The sequence below is a fragment of the Saccopteryx leptura genome, chromosome 3, assembly GCF_036850995.1.
Source record: "Saccopteryx leptura isolate mSacLep1 chromosome 3, mSacLep1_pri_phased_curated, whole genome shotgun sequence".
Classification (NCBI taxonomy): Eukaryota; Metazoa; Chordata; class Mammalia; order Chiroptera; family Emballonuridae; genus Saccopteryx; species Saccopteryx leptura.
The window spans coordinates 31,242,588-31,257,811 of record NC_089505.1 but is presented as its reverse complement, the minus strand read 5'-3'; the positions used below and the strand labels follow the sequence as shown (position 1 = coordinate 31,257,811).

At 37.8% G+C, this 15,224-nt stretch overlaps 1 protein-coding gene and 1 pseudogene across 3 annotated transcripts in view; both read left to right on the top strand.

Moving 5' to 3' along the window:
- LOC136398799 (pantetheinase-like) overlaps positions 1 to 15,224 on the top strand; it is a 32,556-nt gene that overhangs the window by 8,388 nt on the left and 8,944 nt on the right. For all 3 annotated transcript variants that reach the window (XM_066373204.1, XM_066373203.1, XM_066373205.1), the window contains exons 4-6: positions 11,164 to 11,356; positions 12,155 to 12,446; positions 12,912 to 13,270. In XM_066373204.1, coding sequence (XP_066229301.1) covers positions 11,164 to 11,356; positions 12,155 to 12,446; positions 12,912 to 13,270 — 844 coding nt within the window. The remainder of the gene's footprint in view (positions 1 to 11,163; positions 11,357 to 12,154; positions 12,447 to 12,911; positions 13,271 to 15,224) is intronic.
- On the top strand, positions 5,073 to 5,173 carry LOC136401996 (U6 spliceosomal RNA; annotated as a pseudogene).

The following is a 15,224-nucleotide window of genomic DNA, read 5'->3' as shown; positions in this document are numbered from 1 at the left end:
ACAAACAGACAGCCAACTAATGGGAGATGATATTTTCAAACAATAGCTCAGATGAGGGCCTAATATCCAAAATATATAAAGAGCTCACAAAACAGCAAGAAACAAGCAAACAATCCAACAAAAAATGGGAAGAGGACATGAACAGACACTTCTTCCAAGAAGAAATACAAATGGCCAACAGATATATGAAAAAATGCTCATCTTCATTAGCTATTAGAGAAATGCAAATCAAAACTACAATGAGATGCCACCTCACACCTGTTAGATGAGCTATTATCAACAAGACAGGTAATATCAAGTGTTGGAGAGGCTGTGGAGAAAAAGGAACCCTCATTCACTGTTGGTGGGAATGTAAAGTAGTACAACCATTATGGAAGAAAGTGTAGTGGCATGTGACAAACATACATGTTTAAGTCATTCAAGGGTTTCATGGTGATATCTAGGGAAAGACTTAAAGAATATGAGGGAGTAGGTCATCTAGGTATCTTGAGAAAAAGTATTCAAGTCAAGGGAATTCAAATACTGAGATCATGTGGTCAGAGCAGTGTCTGGCTAGCATGTCAGGAACAGCAGCACGTTGGTGTGGCTGGAGTGATGTGAAGGAGGGAGAGAGGTGTAGGAGGTGGAAGCGGGTAATTAAGGAGGGCCCACTGCATAAGGATTTAAGGGTCATGATGGTAACTGCTATTTGAATATGAAGGTAGCTATTAAAGAGCTGCTTTGTTTTGTCTTGAAAGAGGTAGGGAGAGAGAGAGAGACAGGAAGCTCCTTTATGTGCCCTGACAGGGAATTGAACCAGCAACCTCCATGCTCTGGGTCGATGCTCCAGAGCTATCCCTTAAGGGATTAACTTTTATTGACTTTTTTTGTTGTTTTTTTGTTTTTTTTCAGATAGAGAGAGAAGGTGAGAGAAAGGAAAGGGGGAAAGGAAGAATTTGTTGTTCCACTCAGTTGTGCATTTTTTGATTGCTTCTTGTGTGTGCCCTGACTGGGTATCAAACCCACAACCTTGTTTTGGGACAATCCTCTTAATTGACTGAGCAATGACATGTTCTGACTTAAGTTTCACTAGGACCTCTTTGGCAGATAATATAGAGAATAGAGTACAGGGATGATTGCTGTGATTTAGTCTGAGAGATGATGGTGTTGAACCAAGATGGTGGAAGTGTGAGTACTGAGAAATGACCAGATTCTCAATAAAATCCAAAGGTAGCTCTGACTGATTTTGCTGAAAGATTAAATGTAGAATGTCAGAGAAAAAGAGGAGTTTAGGTTCATTATTTTTACATCCATACAATCAGATAGCGTGTCTCCTTGAATGTGACTGATATCCCCTGAGTCCATTGCTTTCTTTTCTGTCACCAACCTTTTTTGGTGCCTATATCACCGGTTAACCTGGGTGTTATAGGACCAGACCCTTATCATTTTCCTTTTAATTTTATTTATTTGACATTATACTTCACATGCTTCCAGAAGAATTTGAGATGTTTTTCTTTGTTTGTTTTGTTTTGTTTTTTGGCAAGTGAGAGAAACAGAGACAGACAGGAAGGGTAAGAGATGAGAAGCATCAACTCATTTTAGTTGTAGCTCCTTAGTTGTTCATTGATTGCTTCTCATAAGATTTGAGGTTTCTTCCTAAATCTTACATAATTAAAAAGTAGGACAATTAAGGTATAAAAACACACTGGAAGCCACCTGAATAAGGTAGAGGAAGTAGTTGTTACAAGGCGCTGTGGTAGTGGGCTGATAATTACAATTAAACACGCAGTTCAGTTCTGAGAGTTCCTGGAAGGCTTAAAGAGAGAAAGTTTGGCTCAAAAGTTTTCATTGTCTTGCAGAGGAAAGCTTACAGATTTCCTCAGAGCTAGCCTATGTCCAATAACTTAACTCAAAGATTAATTTATTTATTCAATATTTTTTCACTGACTTTTTCTTATGTACCAGGAATACCACCCTGTGAGTGTGTAGGAGTCTTTGAATAAAGGCCATCCTTTAGTTCAGTAATGTCTGCATCTATAATCAAGATGATCTGACTTAAAGATTAAAGAGTCCATCATTAGTTCCAAAAGTTAAAAAATAAAAAGCTTGCTTAATTAGCTAACTTGTATGAAAAAGCAGTTTGATATTTAGTTGTGTATTACTTGTACAGTTAGTTCCGGGTTTTGGGTGCATCCATGGTTTCTCTGGTAAGATGAAATGATTTGGAAGTGCCCTCGCCATATCTTACACTGGGTGTCGCCCACACTGTGCACTTGGACAGCTCTGCCCAGAATGTCCTTTCCTCGGATGCACACATACATACCAAGCATGGTGGGTTGTGTGGAAGAGTTGAGCAAGTATTTGTTGAATACTTACTTAATGTGCACTTATTATAAGTTAGTGAATGTTTTCTTCAGTAATTAATGATTATTGTTAGCTGGACCAGTGGGGCTGTAGTGGATAAAGCGTTGACCTGGAATGATGAGATTCCAGGTTCAAAACCCCAAAGTTGCCAGCATGACTGCAGGCTCATTCAGCTTGAGTGTGGGCTCACCAGCTTGATTGTGGGATCATCAGCATGACCCCATGGTCACTGGCTTGAGCCCAAGGTCACTGGCTTAAGCAAGGGGTCACTGGCTCTCCTGAAGCCACCTAGTCTAGGCACACATGGGAAGCAAACAATGAACACTAAAATTTCACAACTATAAGTTGATGCTTCTCATCTCTCTCTCTCTTTCTTATCTCTCTCTCTCTCTCTCTCAAACAATAATAATAATTATTATTATTGTTATACCTTGAGATTAAACACTTTGAGATAAGTCTTAGGAAATACATTTTAACTTGACTGTTTCACCTCTTTCTTCTGTTCCCAGTAGCACTAGGGCAGAGATCTCTGCAACATTAAGCATTTGGCAAATATTATAGATTAAATGACAAGCAGGCTGTCCTATGGTGGAGTAATAGATAGAGTGCCAAAACCCTGCGCTTGCCCAGTCAAGGCGCATACAACAAGGAACCAATGAACAGCTAGAGTGAAGCAACTATTTCTCGTCCTGCTCCCACCTTTTCTCTCTGTAAAATCAATAAATAAAATGTATTTAAAGAAAAAGAATAACAAGCAGATTTCAGAATCATATAAGCAAAATTCATTTTTATACTTTATTTACTTTGTAATCTTCACTAAAGTATTTTTCAAATTAATTGAAAGTATTGGGATATTTGGTTCACAACACAATATAGATTTCGAGTAGACAGTTTGACAAAACAGCATCTGCACACCACATTGTGCTCCCTCTGACCCCCAAAGAAGTCTCTTTGTTCTCACCTTCCTTCCGTTTTATTCCAAATCAAGACACAGGATTTAACAAAATATTTTTGGAAGCTTTTCTGGCGATAGTAAACAGTCTGAGAAATGTAGTTTAAATGAAACTATATTAGAATGTATGCTATACAGTATTTTCAAGATTAAAAGAGACAAAAGGCGCGCGCGCACATGCGCGCGCATGTGTGTGTGTGTGTGTGTGTGTGTGTGTGTGTGTGTGTATGATCAGAATTGTTTCAAAAATCCAAAACACCAGCCTTCTATTTCATGTACCTATTCTACCACTTCAGGTAACCTGGCAAGACTTGGGGTAAATATGATATGTTTCAAATGGTTCAATGTGTTGTATTTCTATCTGTGCATTTCAATACCACTGAAGCAAATGAGGGGAAAAAACTATCAAATGACCACTTTTATGTGTGTGTGTGTGTGTATTAAAATAATTTTTTACATGTGCTTTTCCATCTGTCCTGGTCTTTTACAAGGACATGGTTTGTAGATGATTGCTATCATTTTGTACCAATTTACACATTTAAAGGTCTTGATTTGATACTCAAAAGAAGCTTGCATTACTATGGTCAGCAGGTGGCACCACATCTTTATTCATACAACCGTTATCTCAGCTTTCTCAGCTGCTCTTCAACAATCTAGTATTATTACACTGCTCACAAATATTAGGGGATATTTCAAAATAAATATAAAGGAATGAAATATCCCCTAATTTTTGTGAGCAGTATATTTTAGTGTTGTGTCAATACAGAATAAATATGGCTAAATATTACACATTCTGAGGTCTCATTTTTCAAAACTTAATTTTAATTGCTTTCCTGGAACAACTACTGGTAATATGATAAAAATAAAGAAACCAAGCATTAATATTGATAAATGTTCCAGTATTCCCACCTTTCCATCCTGGTTGGCACTGTCCTAGCTCAACTCATGTTTCCTCTTATTTGACCTTATGAAACAGCTTGCTAATGATTTCACTACATTTTTCCTCTAAACTTTCTAGTACATGCTATACTGAGATATCATATTAATATATATATATTTTTGACAGAGAGAGGGATAGATAGGGACAGACATACCGGAAGGGAGAGAGATGAGAAGCATTAATTTTTCATTGTGGCACTTTAGTTGTTCATTGATTGCTCTCCCATATGTGCCTTGACCTGGGGCTACAGCAGACTGAGTAACCCCTTGCTCAAAGCCAGCGACCTTGGGTTCAAGCTGGTGAACTTTGCTCAAACCAAATGAACCTACCCTCAAGTTGGCAAACTCGGGGTCTCAAACTGGGTCCTCTGTGTCCCAGTCCAATGCTCTATCCACTGTACCACTGCCTGGTCAGGCTGTCCTATTAATCTTAAAGAAAATTTATTATCTTACTTCTGTCCTCAAAGCCTTATTAATGGTACCCCTTGTCTATTAAATTGGAACAGGTTTCTTGGGCTCTTGTGCCTAGCTCTATCTCTTATGACCCCAAGTGTATCTTTTTAATCCCCTTTGCTTATTTTTTCCCCTAAAGATTCACTAGTTTCCTAAGTAAGATTTATCTTTTCTTATCTCCAAGGATTTTTCCTTAATACTTTTTTTTTTATTGTGGTAATATACATGTAACATAAAATTTACCATCTTAGCCATATTTGAATGTACAGTCAAGTGGTATTAATTACATTAATAAGTCTGTGTAATCATTATCATCATCCTTCTCCTGAACTCTTTATCTGGCAAAACTCAACTTCTATACCCGTTAAGTAATAATTTCTCTTATGTTTGCTCAGGCAGCACATACTAATATAGAAATAATTCAGAAAAGATTAGCATGACTCCTGCAGAAGGATGATGTAAATTACTGAAACATCCCATATTTTTACTTATGAAAGAGGAGACATTACAACTGATAGAGAAATACAAAGGGTCATAAGAGACTCTTATGAAAAATTATATGTCAACAAATTAGACAGCTTAAAGAAATGGATAAATTTTTATAAAGAGACAACTTACCAAGACAAAATCATGAAGAAATAAAAAATCTGAACAGACCAATAATGAGTAAAGAGATTGAATCAGTAATCAAAACCCTCTCCAAACATTTAAAAAATAATTAATGCCACTCCATATCAAAATCTTACAAAAGTTGAAAGAACTAATTTTTTCAGGCTAGCATTATTCTGATACCAAATTCAAATAAGCATACCACAAGAAAAGAAATCTAATGGTCAATATCCTTGATGAATAAGAAGGAAACATTTTTAACAAAATACTAGCAAACCAAATTCAACAACGTATTCAAAGCTCCATGGACTATTTTTTTTAAACATTTTATTTATTGATTTTACAGAGAGAAGGGAGAAAGGGGAGTGCAATACAAGAAGTATCAACTTATAGTTGCTTCACTTTAGATGTTCACTGATTGCCTGCATACATGCCTTGACTGGGCAAGCCCAGGGTTTTGAACTGGCAACCTCAGCATTCCAGGTCCACGTTCTATCCACTATGTCACCATAGGCCAGGCTGATCACAGACTATTTAACATGGAGTTTATCCCTAGGATGCAATGGTCATTCAACATACACAATAAAAAATATATATCACATTAATAGAATGAAAGATAAAAATTGTATGATCACTTCAATATATGCAGAAAAACACTGAACAAAATTCAGCATCTTTTCATGATAAAAACTCCCAATGAAGTAGGTTAGAAGAAACATAACTCAGCATAATAAAGACTATATAAGACAAGCCCACAGTGAACATATACAACAGTGAAAGGCTGAAACATTTCATCCAAATCATGAACAAGATAGAGTGCCCACTCTCACAACTCCTATTTAACAGTTCTGAAATTGTTAGCCAAGCAAGAGAAAGAAATAAAAGCATCTGAATTGAAAAGAAAAAATAATGTTTCTGTTTGCTGATGAAATAATCTTGTAAAAAGAAAATCTTAGGCCCTGGTTAGTTGGTTAAGTGGTGGAGTGTTGGCCCTGTATGTGAATGTCCTGGGTTTAATTCCTGGTCAGAGCACACAGGAGAAGAGACCATCTGCTTCTCCAGTCTTTCCCCTTCTCTCTCTCTCTCTCTCTCTCTTTCTCTCTCTCTCTTCCCCTCTGCAGCCATGGCTGGATTGATTCGAGCAAGTTGGCCCCAGGCACTGCAGATGACCCGGTGGCCTTGCCTCAGGAACTAAAGCATTCTTGAGCAATGGAGCGTTAGCCCCAGATGGGTTGATCATTGCCCCCAAGTGGGCTTGCTGGATGCATCCTGCTCAGGGCACATGCAGAAGTCTGTCTCTCTGGCTCCTGTTCTCTCACTAAAAAAAAAAAAAAGAAAGAAAAGAAAAAAATAAAAAATCCTAAAAATTTCACCAGAAAACTGTTGGAAATAATAAATTCAGTAAAGTTTCAGTATACAAAATCAATACATGAAAATCAGTTGCATTTATATATACTAACAATGAATTAATTATATGAAACAGAAATAAAGGAAACAATCCCATTTATAAAGTATTAAACATTGCATAGTAATAAATTTAACCAAGAAAATGCAGTATCTTACAACAAAACCTATAAGACGTTGAGGAAAGAAATAGAAGAATACACAAATAAATGGAAAAATATCCTGTGTTCATGGATCAGAAGATCTGATATTGTGAATGTGTGCACACTACCCAAAACCAGTTATAGATTTAATTAAATCTTTATCAAAATTCCAATAGCATTCTTCACAGAAATAAAGAATAAGAATCCTAAAAACTTTAAAATAAAATTTTAAAGATTTTCTTTATTGATTTTAGAAAGAGGTGAGAGAGAGAAAGAGAAGGGAGAGGGGCAGGAAGCATCATCTTCTGATAGTTGCTTATCTTATATGCTTTGACTGGGCAAACAAGGCTTTCGAACTGGCGACCTCAGCATTCCAGATCAAAGCTTTGTCCACTCTGCCACCACAGGTCAGGCACAATAATTCTAAAATTTGTATAGTACCACAAAAGACTCCAAATAACCAAAACTATCTTAGGAAAAAACAAAGCAAGAGGCATCTCACCTTCTGATTTTAAACTCTATTTCAAAGCTCTGGTAAACTAAGCACTATGGTATTGACATCAAAATGGACACATAAATCAATAAAAGAATCAAAAAACTAGAAATAAACCCATCCATTAAAGTCAACTAATATTTGACTAGAGAGCCAGAAATACTCAACAGAGAAAGGATGGTCTCTTTAGGATATGATATTGGGAAAACTGGATATTTACATGCAAAAGAATGAAATTGGATTTTAGCTTTCACCATTCACAAAAATTAACGTAATATTGACTTAGGCATAAAACTAGAACCTGTTAAATTTCTAGGAGAAAAAATGGAAATAAAGCTCCTTGAAATTAGTTTTGACAAGGATTTTTTTTATATGACTCCCAAAGCATAAGCAAAAAAGCAAAAATCAATAAATGGAACTACATCAATCTAAAAAACTACAATAATACAAATGAAACGATAAACAAAGTAAACAGGCATCCTAGAGTAAGAGAACATATTTGTCAATTATATATCTGATAAGTGGGCAATATTCACATTATATAAGGAATTCATACAACTCAATAAGAAAGAAAATGTTTTTATTAAAAAAGGGACAAATGATCTCTATAGATATTTTACCAAAGAAAACATACAAATGGTCAACAGATATGTGAATAGATGCTCAACGTCAGTAATCATAGGAAAATATAATTGAATACCACATTGAAGTTTCACCCCGCACATGGTAGAATGGCTACTATCAAAAAGGCAGACGATAACAAAGCCTGGAAAAAAACAAGGAGAATAAGGAACCCTGTGGAAATTTATACTGGGGCAGCCACTATGGAGAACAATACAAAGTTTTCTCAAAAAATTAAAAATAGGACTTCCATGTGATTCAGCAATATCACTTCTGGGGGTTTTTTTTTGTTTGTTTGTTTTTTTACAGGGACAGAGAGAGAGTCAGGGAGAGGGATAGTCAGGGACAGACAGGAATAGAGAGAGATGAGAAGTATCAATCATCAGTTTTTCGTTGCGATACCTTAGTTGTTCATTGATTGCTTTCTCATATGTGCCTTGACTGCGGGCCTTCAGTAGACCAGGTAACCCCTTGCTCGAGCCAGTGACCTTGGGTCCAAGCTGGTGAGCTTTGATCAAACCAGATGAGCCCGCGCTCAAGCTGGCAACCTCAGGGTCTCGAACCCGGGTCCTCCGCATCCTAGTCTGACACTCTATCCACTGCACCACCGCCTGGTCAGGCTGGGTTTGTTTTTAAAGGAAGTTTCCAAGAGTATCTGTACTCCCATGTTCACTGCAGCGTTCTGCAGTGCCCTGTTCTTTGTATCATTATTTACAACAGCTTAAACAAAGCGGGATTCTAAGTGTCAATGAACCGATGAATGGGTGAAAACAATGCGGTATCCACAGAGACCCTCCCTTATGGTTTTGCTTTCTGTGGTTTCAGTCAGGTACCTCTGGTACCTGTGGGGTGAAAATATTAAATAAAAAGTCACTAAAATAAACCATTCATAAGCTTTAAATTGTGTGCTATTCTGAGTAAAGTGACCAAATCTGTCCTACTCTGTATGTGCATCACCCCCGTGTCCGGGGTGTCCACACTATACGTGATACCCACCCTTTGGTCGTTTGGTAGCCATCTCAGTTATCTGATCAGCTGTTCCCATAGCACAGCGCTAGTGTGCCAGTAGCACTTATTTTCCTTAACCCTTTCAGTACTGAGTTTTTTTCATGCTCGCTGACACCTGGGAGTGAATTTCTTTTTCAGAAAATGAAAATAGTTTCAGTTACAGTTTTAGTAACTTAAAATTATGTTTGCTTGATAACCAACTTATGAAAACAAGAAGAACATATATTTGCCTTTTTTTCTTTTTTTTTTTTTTTTGGTATTTTTCTGCAGTTGGAAATGGGGAGGCAGTCAGACAGACTCCCACATGAGCCTGACTGGGATCCGCCAGGCATGCCCACCAGGGGGCGATGCTCTGCCCATTTGGGCATTGCTCTGTTGCAACCAGAGCCATTCTAGCGCCTGAGGCAGAGGCCACAGAACCATCCTCAGTGCCCGGGCCAACTTTGCTCCAATGGAGCCTTGGCTGCGGGAGGGGAAGAGAGAGACAGAGAGGAAGGAGAGGGGGAGGGGTGGAGAAGCAGATGGGCGCTTCTCCTGTGTGCCCTGGCCGGGAATTGAACCCGGGACTCCTACATACCAGGCCGACGCTCTACCGCTGAACCAACCAGCCAGGGCCCATTTGGCTTTTTTTTTATGTTGTTTTACACACATACAATCATACTCTGGATGGTCTGGAGGCACAAGGACATATATGAATGTTCATACTGCTCTAAGGGTTAGTCATGGCCCCAAAGCACAAGAGTGGTGCCCTCAAAGTACTTGATGTACTTTATGATGCCGTAAAGTACATCCAGTAAGTGAAAAAGTAAAAGCTCTCATTTTAATAAAGAAAGGAAGAAGTCCTATGCTGAGGTTGCTAGGATCTATGGAGAAAATGAATATTCTACCCATAAAATTGTGAAGGGGGAGAAAGAAATTTGTGCTAGTTTTGCTGCTGCAGCTCAAACTGCATGAGTGATGTCCAACAAGTATGGCTTCTGATCTTTCTCTAGAATGCTTTCTGGTGGTTCATTTCTTCCTCTACATGGGCCATAATATTCCTGTGTATTTGCATGTCTGATGATTTTGTTAAGTGGACATTTGAATCACGCAATGTGAAAACTGGCAATCAAAATTTCTCCCTTCCCCAGGGTTTTGCGTTCTTGTTTGTTTTGATTGTTGTAGGATGTTTCTAGGTGGCCATCAGCTTGTGGTGTAACTTAAGGTCTTCTCAGGTTGTTTTTTAGCATGTGCCTTTCTCTGGGCACGTGCAGGGAACTTCCTAAGTTTTCTATGTATGTGATTGTTTTTTTTTTAGGTCCTTGTTCTTAAATGTCTGGTGCCCAAAAAGGGTTTGGGAGAAAAGACATTGCAAATCCTCTAGAAGTCACTTCAGGAAGAGGGAGATAGAATTGCAACAATGCGTGGAGGGTGCAACAATGGCTGCCTTTTCCTGAGTCTGCGTCTCCAAGATCAGAAGCAGTTATGAAGGATCAGAACACAGATTCCCAGTATTTGGAGGACAGGGGTTTATCGCTCACCCTGCTCTCACAAGCTGCCTATAAAGTGCTACAGGAATACCTGCATGGCTCCCTGCCACTGGGCTGGGATAGAGAGGGGTCATGGGTAATTACTGCTGAGCTAAGAGCTAAGATTGACAGAAATTAACTGCAAGTTACCTTTCAAGACTTCCCTTGGAAGTTTTAAGCCTTCAAATAAACTCCAGAGTTCCAAAATAGTTATGTCACACAAATTCTGTAAGTACAATTGTTATCTATGTGGAGGGATAGGTTACTGGTGCTTCCAATTCTGCCATCTTCTTAAAAGTCTTCTTCTAAGTTCCCTTTCCTTCATTCAAAATCTTTTCTGATAGGAATGAGTTCAGTGAACGACAAATGTGTGTATTGGCCCTGTAATATCTATAAGATGTGACATACATTATGTGATTGACACATTAATGAATATATGATTATAGATGATGATAAATGCTATGAGGAAAAAATTACATGCCTTGGAGTCTTACCCTAGAATAGTCTCCTACAATGAGATTTCCACAAGCATATACTTCCTCTGACATCCCTTTTTGTTTTATCTTTCTTTTCTATGTTTTTTAGAGCTTATTTTTTTGTGCATATTGCAATAGATTCAGGCTGCTGTTATTCTGAACTTTGTTAAAAGCTAAGCTTGATTTTTTTTTTCCTTTAAACAACACATTCCAGATTTGGTCACACTCCAGTGCAAGAAAGACTCAGCTGCCTGGCCAAGGACAACTCTATCTATGTCGTGGCAAATATTGGGGACAAGAAGCCATGCAATGCCAGTGATCCCCAGTGTCCCCCTGATGGCCGTTACCAATACAATACTAATGTGGTGTTTGACTCTCAAGGAAAACTGGTGGCACGCTACCATAAGGTAGAATATAATGCAAATAATTCAATTACTGAATATTTAGCAAAGTAAAATGGACAAGAGGGAAAAATCGTTTCCATAAAAATCCATGTTACCTGTATGCTGGTAATAAGAAGCTTACTTAAGAAGCTGAGTAGAGAGAAAGCACAGAAAGAAATGATTAATTATGTGAAGCTCCTGTGAAGAGGCTCAATAGGGTTCCTGTGCATTTAGGAACACAGGAGTGTGTTGCTGGAGTGTGTGGAATCAGTAAGACTTACCTACATTGAAATTCAATGTCATCTCTTCAACTTAGCCTTTTTAAAGACATGCTCTGGCAATGGGTCAAAGCCAGAGTTAAAAAACTCCTTACCAGATAGACTTGGTTTTGACAAAAAAAGGAGCAAAGAAAGTCCTTTATCCTCAGGAAATAGAGAAGTGTTTTTGGCAAATAGGGGTTATCTATTTTATTCCTATGTTTTGTAAGATTCAGACAGATCTGAACAAATAAAGATTCCTTTGTATATATATCTCTAAAATGTCAAGATTGAACCAAAGGCTCCTATTAGCTCTAGTAATCTCAGATTCTGTAGCACTCTTTTTCTGTGAAGCCAACGGTCAGAGATAAAATTACCACTGCTGAATTGATGTGAGTTTATACTTTTTCAGACAGAGTAATGTCCGAGACTACTTCTTTTTAATATTAATTTTTCTGTAATTTCTTGAGGTGACATTGTTTGCAAAACTGTACCAGTTTCGGTGCACAACTTGATCAGACATCATCTGTGATATTTCTACCCTTTCATCTTCTGTTTATTGCAGCAAAACCTTTTCATGAGTGAAGATCAATTCAATGTACCCAAGGAGCCGGAGGTTGTGACTTTCAACACCACTTTTGGAAGGTTTGGCATTATTACATGCTTTGATATACTCTTCCACGACCCTGCTGTTACTCTGGTGAAGGATTTCCATGTGGACACCATAGTGTTTCCCACAGCTTGGATGAATGTTTTGCCACATTTGTCAGCTATTGAATTCCATTCAGCTTGGGCAATGGGCATGGGAGTCAATTTTCTGGCATCCAATACACATCATCCCTCAAAGAAAATGACAGGTAATGTGTGATTGTTAAGATTTCCAGCCTTGATGTAGGGCAAAAAGCAAAACAAACAAACAAAAAACAACAACAAAAGAAAAAAATGATTAAGTAATACGTACTTTTTAAAATAATGTTTTTCAGCTTTTAACTTTCATATCTAGTTGGTGATATGCTATAGAATCAATCTTCATTTAAATTGTTTCAAGATTTATTTAGTTTTATTCAACTTGAATGAACTTCTATTTTCTTTTATTATTTTTTTAATTCACTTCTTCTTACGTGAAACTCTCCTTGGCTTCTTGGTGGTATGCTCTATTGAATTTATCACTTTTTTTTTCCTTAGCATATTTCACTAAAATTAATAAAATATATACCTTAGTGGGAGTAAAATGTTTATATGAATTTAAAATACTAATAACAACTACAAGATCCCTTTTCACTTTTCTATTTCAAATGTCATTTCCAAATGATCACTTCCAGGAAGTGGCATCTATGCACCCGACTCTCCAAGAGCATTTTATTACGATATGAAGACCAAAGAGGGAAAACTCCTTCTCTCACAGCTGGACTCCCACCCAAAGCACCTGGTGGTGAACTGGACTTCTCACGCCCGTGGTACAGAAGCACTCTCAGCTGGAAACCAGGAATTTAAGGGCACTGTCTTTTTTGATGGATTTACCTTTGTGGAGCTCAAAGGAGTCACAGGAAATTACACAGTTTGTCAGAAAGAGCTCTGTTGTCATCTAAGCTACAAGATGTCTGAGAAGAGATCAGATGAAATTTATGCGCTAGGGGCATTTGATGGACTACATACCGTTGAAGGGAGCTACCATTTACAGGTAACAAGTATTATGATGGCAGAGGAGATAACAGATAAAATACAAGACAACAGGTTAGGTAAATTTAAATTTTAGCTAAACAATGAATTGTTTTTATTATAAGAATGCCCCCCCCCATACACTGGGGAATATGTATACTAAAAATTTTGTTGTTTATCTGAAATTCAAATTTATATAGGCATCCTAAATTTTTATTTGTTAACTTGCATTCCTAAATGTCAGTTCAATTTTAAACTGGTTGGGAAAATGGAGCACATTTAATTTCCAGCACCAGTGCTTAAAATGATAATAATTGCATTACAGACAATTTTAGTAGATAATTAACATCTGATATTTCATGCCTGAAGAAATTTAGCCATTTACTCTATATGTTAACTAATGCCTATTTTGTTTCATAAAGAGCTTAACAATAAGTATGTCCTGGAGACATATAGAGGTGATCTCTAAGATGTATAGTAGAATAGTTTATTGTTGAAAAGATTCAGTTATCTAATATCTTTCAACATAAAGGAGGAACTGAAATAGACTTCTGAAATGGAACTCCTATGAAAAACCAGGTCTTGTTTCTTTCATTCTGTTCTTATCTTCTTTGCTCTGTCCTCTAATTTTATTTCACCCAGATTACTGCAATATCCTTCTAACAGAGTTTTCTGACAGTTTCAGCTTCATCCAGTCCCTTCCCTGCACTATCATTACAAAAATCACTAAAAGCCATTTCTGATTATTTTATTCTCTCTTTTTAAAAATATTTAAAAAATTAAATTTAACAGGGTGACATTGATTAATAAGGGTACATAGGTTTCAGCTCATTTTATTCTCTTGCATAATATTTCTCACTGTCTCCTCACTGGTAGATCAAATTCTTTCAGATAAAATACTTGAAATTTTTTGTGGGCTCTTGTCCTACTGAGACATTTCCCCTTCTCCAGTATGCCAGTGTCTGCAGGACTTCTAGGTGTCTACACAGTTGTTCCCTTTCTCTAGGACACCAGCCCTCCCCCTCCGCCCACTCATCATTCAAAGTGCTTTTCATGTGTGGTCTTTACTAAGAAGGCTGACCTGACACTTCTTTTAACACCACTCCCACCTCTCTAACTGGGTCAGGTACCTCTTTTATGACCCCCAGACATCCTATGCTAAACCTTATCAAAAAGAAGTCATGTCAAATTATGTACCTACTTTTTTTGAGACTGAAACCCCTGTAAATCTTGGAACTGCCTTCACTGTGTAAAATTTTGTTTGCTGTGTGATACACACTCTTCCAGTATCTGTTTGTTTTGACAAACAATTATCAAATGCCTACTATACACCAGGTATATATTCCAAGCTAGTGATATGAAGGTATGAATAAGTCTAGACTCTCCTCATGAGGAATCTAGTAAAGGAGAAAGACATGTGAACAGACAATTTCAGGACAGGTTGGCATGTGATGGAACATCAAATGTACCTTTTGCTGTAGGAATATTAAGGAACTGTACCCAGCCTAGTTTGGGGATCCAGGGAAGTTTCTGGCGACATGATGTATAAGCTTATGTTACTATCAGGGTTAGAAAGGGTGGGAGGGAACTCTAAGTGGAGTGGAGAACATAATCCAGGGTGTGGACATGGGAGAGAACAAGGTATGGAGGGAAGAGCATGCGTTTCGATGTTACTAAGGCGTAACGTAAGAAGTGGGCTCCGGTGGGAGAGGAGCCTAGAGGCAGGATCATATCTTGCAGGATCTCACCTGTCATTCTGAAGATTTGGACTTTATTGTGCCAGTGATATTCCTCCATTGGAAGGTGTTCAGCAAGGGGAGGAAGTGCTCACATCCACTTTGGAGTAGACCTTTTTGGCTGCACTGTGGATGATGGAACTAAGGACAAAAAGACTGCTTAGGTTATTAAAATAGTCTTATTAAGACCTGGACCAAGATTATGTGAGTAGGCATAAAAGTAGCCTATAAGATCAAAAG